The sequence below is a fragment of the Ptychodera flava genome, chromosome 1 (assembly GCF_041260155.1).
Source record: "Ptychodera flava strain L36383 chromosome 1, AS_Pfla_20210202, whole genome shotgun sequence".
Classification (NCBI taxonomy): Eukaryota; Metazoa; Hemichordata; class Enteropneusta; family Ptychoderidae; genus Ptychodera; species Ptychodera flava.
This window is the reverse complement of record NC_091928.1, coordinates 59217830-59224763: the sequence shown is the minus strand read 5'-3', so window position 1 is coordinate 59224763 and position 6934 is coordinate 59217830. Positions and strand designations below refer to the sequence as shown.

The window sequence follows — 6934 nt, the reverse complement described above, 5'->3', positions numbered from 1 at the left end:
GGGCTCAGTTAGCAGCGACCAATAAAGAAATGCATGTAAGAGATGCAGATAAATTGCTGATACTCTGAAGATACAATATATTGCACAGTTGCGTACGTCATCATTTTGATTACTGGCACGTGGATGCGTGCAACATAAAACACTGATTAAATTAACTTAATGAAAAACAGTATAATGTCGTGTAACATGGAAAAAACAAAGGCATATGTATAAACAATACAATATGTTTCATCAAAATTAATAATTTTGTATACCAGCCGGTAAAACCGAATCACTGCGGATGAATTCTTTATACAATTTGAATAACAAATTAGCCTAAAATAATACAAGTCAGCAAAACGAATATTACAATATCGACATTTTAAAGTTGTGAGTACTTATTTTTAGTCCAATATTCAAATCTGAACTCCGATAGGAGGATCAGTTTGTACTCCTGCTGAATTGTGCGATTTTTATTGTTGACAAATTTTCATCTTGTCGGGTCTCTAGGTCTTCAACATGTCAGGAGCAAAGACTCCTGTCTTTGTTCTTGTCTTTTTGTTGGCGATTCCGTTGGTCAGTACGGACACATGGTCGTTTGCAAAACGATCCCAGCAGGTACGTTACACTTTCTCGTTTTCTCACTGCTACCGTAGTGTCATTTTTGTATCAATAATCTTCAATAATATTGTCAAAGTTTACTGTTCCTTTCAATTATCCTTTTCGAGCAATATCAGCTGCAACAGTGTTGATATGCCAACAACAGCTCATGTCTTCAGGAAAATGAACGGCATTGTCTTGCCGCAACGTAAAATTTACCATTCCATTTTCTGCAAGTGGATTTCAGATGTTGATATAAGGCTTTTCATACTTTAAACATTGTTCACTACTCATGGAGGTAAAATAGTCATTTAGATGAAACTTCGTGTTGATAGTCACGGTAGTGCTTTGTACTGTATACTTGGACTCGTATTTTTACAGAGTGACACTGTGGAATTTCCTATTGAATAAATAGAACAGTGAGCAGATGCACATCTCTTCGTATGTGTTAACATTAATATACCTCCGTCAGATATAAGATCAAAATATTTTGATACTTGAAGTGGTTTCTATTCAATGGACAATCGAAACTTATTGCACATATACCAAGCATTTAATGACAATTAACATAACAGTTTCCTTGTTCGTAAAGGGAGTTAGCGTAAGATGGAAAACTATCGCCAACACCTGTCAAAATTGGTCAGAGAAGTATATCTTTTCACAACGTCATTCCAGTTTTGAGTGTGACCGAAAATACGAAGTATAATTGAAAGGGAATTCAATCTCTACAGGGAAAGCGAGCAGCAAAAGTGATCCTATTTCACGGTTTTCAGCGATTTATTGCTGTCCGTTGTCATTGATACGATGTTACAAAGCGAGCCAAGTGTACAAACTACCATCTTACTGTATGTGGACATTTCATCACTTGTGTAATCTATAATTATGTCATACGCGACATTTTGTCGTCTATAGCCGCTTTGGAACAGACTACTCCAAGCGTGATACACATTTGCCGTTACAGATAAGGAGTTACTAATTCACAGTCATACAGATTGTCATGCAAACCCTACGCTCAATAATATTCAACTTTAAACTTTCTGCGTATGATTTTATCCAGACAAGTTAGTACAATTATCGTCACAATTCTGGCTTTGAGTTATTCCATTATTATGAAAGTCTTAGGAACTTCGTGTTTTGAAAGTTGATTGGTAGGTACTAATAATCTGTGCAATATATCTTCACAAATGACAGATTTTGTCTTGAAAAATCTAAAAATAGTAGATTCATTCCAAATTCATGAGAATCGGCAGATTTTCCATATTTTATTACCGAAGTAGATGCAATCAGACTAGACCAGAGACAATAATCCAACTGGTCCACGGACTTCAGCCAATTTGGATATGTTTTCAAATTGCAGCACATATAAGGCATTTTTACAGTTTTTTGTAGAAGTGCTCAGAATTTGTTCTGTCAACACTGCCTGTATATGTAAGACCTCTATTATTGCAGACGATTTGTAAAATGGAGACTCCAAGTCGTCAGTAACAATGTAGCCAGTGGATGGTTTTGGGGTTTGTAAAAAACGAAAAAACAAAATAAAACAAAACAAAACAAAACAAAACAAAACAAAACGTGTCGCTCGCCTCCTCTCTGTAGCTTCGCCTAAAAAATCTGATCAAATATATTTTCCTCTGGTCTTATTTTTCTTATTAATTTTATTGAAAAGTTACATATGAAGTACATAACAGTATATGTGCTTACCACACTGCACGAGACTTTGTGAAATCTCGTGGTTGTTTTGATGTCATTGAGATTTGGTCACTCGACATATGGATAATCACGAATCAGCAGTATCAAGGCTACGCTAGGACGGACATCTGATTGACACATTAATAATATGTGATCCTTGCTCTTATGAATCTATGACTGTTCATTAAGCTGAAAGTTGAAATATTTAGCCACTATAGGGATGTAAAGCAATGGCCTTCAGATCAAAGCTGCCACTGAAGTGACGTCATAAACTTGCATCAACAGGTTGTCGAAAGGATTCGAGACTACATCCAGACAGTTGTTTACGGCAATGACGCAGAAATCAAAGAAGTCCATTCTAGGGCACGACGTATGTACTAAGAAATACATATTCCTTTTATCCACACAATATATCTTATCAAAATAAACACAAGTAAAGGTAAATAAACAAACAAAAACAGGAAAGAAACTGTTGGAAATATGTGTAATGCTGTAGGCTGTTAAAACAACAGAAGAAAGAAAATGTTAAAATTCATGTACATGTACGTAATACAGCATCTGCAAATATATTTAGTCATTATTTTAGTTTGTGTCGTTTATTGTTATTTGAAACAGAATCAAGTAAAACATCACAGGTCAAATGACGTAAGAGCTTTAGGTTGTATTGAAATCACCTTCGTTGACTGTCCCTTTAGGTGCAGTAAACTGCGGACCTGGTGACTTCGAATTCCAAGACCAATGTTACCGAATCGTCGAATCTTTCAAGACATTCGATGAAGCTGCCCAGGCGTGCTTAGAGGAAGATGGAGACTATGAACTCGCCAGCATCCTCACTGAGGCAGAACTGACATTCTTACAGACCACGTTGAGCGGTATCAGTGGTGACGATGACAGAGATTACTGGGTTGGTGCCAGCAGACTGGACGAGATGTCGCCCTGGGAATGGTACAGTGGAGAGGCGTGGCCAGCTAATGATGATTGGTTGTGGTCAGTTGGACGACCTAAGCAAGAACCCAATCACAATTGCGGATTTCTGAGACAAAAAGCTGACTATCATCTGAGTGACAATACATTCTGTACTGATACGTATCGTTTTATTTGCAAAGGAGGTAAGTAATTATGTCATCAAGTTCAATAGATTCTACATAATTATAACTCATTATTAGTCCCCAAGGAAATTAATGTTTGCCAACCTCCGAATAGCTGAATAACACATTGGTCATCAGAAATCTTGTGTTCACACATGTTCCGTGTATGTACATTTATGCTGTACAGCAGAGTTAATATTGTCTGCAATCACTTTTTGGCAGAGGATCCAGTAAGTCGATTTGAGCCGCCGCCAGGGACATCAGCCTTTGGAGGTGAGTCTCTCTAGATAAATGGTTTAATAGACATCGCTGGAATGTTCATTGTAACTCTTTTCAGTTCTGCTTCGCTCTTTGTTAATGGAGATGACATGAAAGTAGACGCATCAGACTACCCTTTATTTCTAAAACATATTTGGAATTAACGCTACATAAATTTAACCCTACAACGTTTACCAAATTTCATCAGTACACGTGCATTAAAGTTCCCCCTTCGAGAAACCGTCATACTTTGTACATTAAGAGGCATTGATTGTGTGGTCGTTTTGCGTATTTTTGGTTGTCAAGAAAAATGACTTTCTTTCTGAGAAACGAACTTCGAAGCGAAATCAAGTTGATGGACTGATGATAATTGTCTGGTATAGCCTCTCTTTCGTTAAAGACACTGCTTTCCATTTTCGAGATGATGACAACCCGTTATGTTGTGTTATGTGCTGATAGTTAAAAGAATCTTTTTGAAGTGTTAAAGCTCTACTCTGTCAACATTTTTAGTTTACTGAGCAGCAACACGGCTTCTAAGATTTCACAATGTCAAAACAAGGAGCAGTGTTCTCATTAATTTTCGTAAATTGCAAATTGCAAACATAGCAAACAAATCAAAATTGATATTCTTCATGGAAAGCAAAATATGCAATCTGCATTTTCAAAGGCATATATTGGCGCAAATATTTTCACAATAAATCTCTTTCTTTTTTAAGACTGTGTATGTGCTGCTTGGGGAGATCCACATTACACGACATTTGACCACGAAAAATATGACTTCCAAGGAAACTGTACCTATTACATGATTGTCCACGAAGGAGAAACGCCCTTTGTGATCGAAGCAACAAATCGCCCACCGATTCCAGGGGTCCCTGTAACAATGGTTGACTTTGTCACAGTGCGAGTGGATGGTCACGTGATTGAGCTGCTTCCGGATACAAAGGCGAAGGTGGGTTAATGTCAAGCTATTTAAATGCTGAAATACGTACGTGTCAAAGTAGTATAGTCATATTACGTAACGTCCTCTTCGAGAAGTCGCCGATGACTCGTCGCTCTTGTTTCCACAGTGTCACGAAATGGATTCTGATTATTAATTTTTTTTCCTACTTCCAGGTTAATGGCGGATTTGTCAATTTACCCTACACAGCACTTTCTCCAATGACAATAATCATATCTGGTAAATTCATTTTGTTGGTATATCCGGACCTGTTCTGGGTCGCCTTTTCTGCCATAGAGGGCGGTAGATCAAGTTCTGCTTTGTTCGGTGTTCACGACGACATAGGACCAGCAACAGCCGGTCTCTGCGGAAATTGCAATGGTGATCCGTCGGATGACTTAATTAAAAGTGACGGCACCCCTGCGTCTAGTCACTTAGAGTTTGGAAACAGTTGGAAAACCACAGAAAGGTAAGCAAACCAAAATAATATTGGATGGTGCAATCTTTCTTGATTTATAAAATGTATGTATGTATGTATGTATGTATGTATGTATGTATGTATGTATGTATGTATGTATGTATTTCATCATCATATTATCTTTAATACCTATGTAAAGCATCGCTGAAGAATGCCCGGATGCTGTAGATCCACCTGAATGCCCGGATGAAACTGAACAGCTGTACTCTGGTCTTGATTACTGTGGCAAAATAAACGATACAAATGGTGTCTTCGCGCCATGCCATGGTGTCATCAACCCAGCGACATATTTTGACGCATGTGTGTTCGATCTCTGCTTTGTTGGACCGGACATCTTGTGTGATGAACTTGCTGCTTACTTCGACGCATGCATCCAGGCTGGAGTGTCCCTCAGTACTTTCAGAACGGTGGATTTTTGCCGTGAGTTAAGCTTTCAAAGTGTTCGACTTAAGTACATTGGTTGTTATGTTAAAGGATATACTGTCATCTCACTAAAGCGTACAAACATGGAAAAGAAACTTATTCTCAGGGTTTTTAATTTTTTAATAACCTTTGAACAGATAGAAGTATACACACCCTTCTTTTTCGAATTTCATCCTGTTTTACCTTTTTTAGCCACCTCGTGTTTGGATATGCAAATGCATGGCTGTGGCTACTTTTTGGAAGTTTAAATAGGTTAAAGTTTCTGTCACTTTGCAACACAATGTGAGAACGTTTTTCTTTTTTCTCTTTTTTTCTTCTTTAAATGAGTTTTTTTGCATATGGAAATCTGTATTTCATGCACTTTATAGCATTCATTGGAGTCACTAGTATGGATAATCGAGTTGATTATAACCATATTTTCAACTATTTCGAAAAAAAAAACGATTTCACAAAAAACCCTTTAGTTAACAGTGATCTAATACACGCAGTGGTGTTGATTGACATATCTCACCACGATTGTACGTGTCGAAACACATTCGTGAAAATTGGTCTCATCGCTACGATTTTTGTTTTTTGATTTTGATAATTTGGTTGTCTCTGAACAGCACTATCATGTCCAGACAACTCGCAGTATTCACCCTGCATGCCAGCGTGTCCAGCGACCTGCATTTACCGAGACAGTTGTGAAGACCAAGGATGTGTGGAAGGTTGTCAATGCAATGACGGCTACGTTTGGAGCGACACAGAGTGTGTGCTGGAAAGTGAATGTGGTTGTATAACTCAAGACGGAGAATTCCATCCTGTAAGTTGACGCTTTTTATTTTTTGTTCCATGTGTCAACTTTATTATCCAATCAAAAATCTTAGACTCTGCAGACTCGTTTAATTTAATGCGCCTTTTTTCTGCAGTTAACAAATTGTCATGTACTCGTTGCGTCTTCGAGTGCATCGTTCTACCTCAGGGCTCGAAATTAACTTTTTACCCTGGTAGTCCACTTGGGCTACCATTTTCTGAAGTTGGTAGCCCAGTGACAATGGCTGGTAGTCCATGAATATTTTAGTTTAGGGATACTATACTCATCCGAGTATAAGCCCCGGTTCAGCAACACAAAATAGCAGTAAAACTAGGGGGCTTCAACTCGAGAAACCCCATGTTATGTGTCACGAACGCTTAATTTCTGCTAATTTATGTATATTTTAACACTTTCTATCACTTTCAAAATCGGCTTATACATCCAAAGAAACTGTAACTTGAGTAAAGAAAAAAAACATTCTCATGATCTTTATGAACTGGCATGCCTTGTTACACCCGAGTCTCTCTATACAGAACGTAATACATTGATACTGATCGACAAACATAGATAAAAGACAGCGAAACTCAGTTAACTGACACAGTGTTTTATATTACTATTTCAAATCAAACTGATTACATAATCTCTTGATATAGAAGTTACAGTTTTGTGAAATTTAAGCATCAAAACCC

At 37.7% G+C, this 6934-nt stretch overlaps 1 protein-coding gene across 1 annotated transcript in view; it reads left to right on the top strand.

Annotated features, from left to right (window-relative positions):
* The first annotated feature begins 376 nt into the window (after positions 1-376).
* Positions 377-6934, top strand: part of LOC139142043 (zonadhesin-like) — a 30372-nt gene continuing 23814 nt past the window's right edge. The window contains exons 1-8 of the mRNA XM_070711840.1: positions 377-597; positions 2554-2638; positions 2964-3377; positions 3579-3629; positions 4331-4563; positions 4728-5020; positions 5169-5449; positions 6058-6254. Coding sequence (XP_070567941.1) covers positions 499-597; positions 2554-2638; positions 2964-3377; positions 3579-3629; positions 4331-4563; positions 4728-5020; positions 5169-5449; positions 6058-6254 — 1653 coding nt within the window. The 5' untranslated portion in view covers positions 377-498. The remainder of the gene's footprint in view (positions 598-2553; positions 2639-2963; positions 3378-3578; positions 3630-4330; positions 4564-4727; positions 5021-5168; positions 5450-6057; positions 6255-6934) is intronic.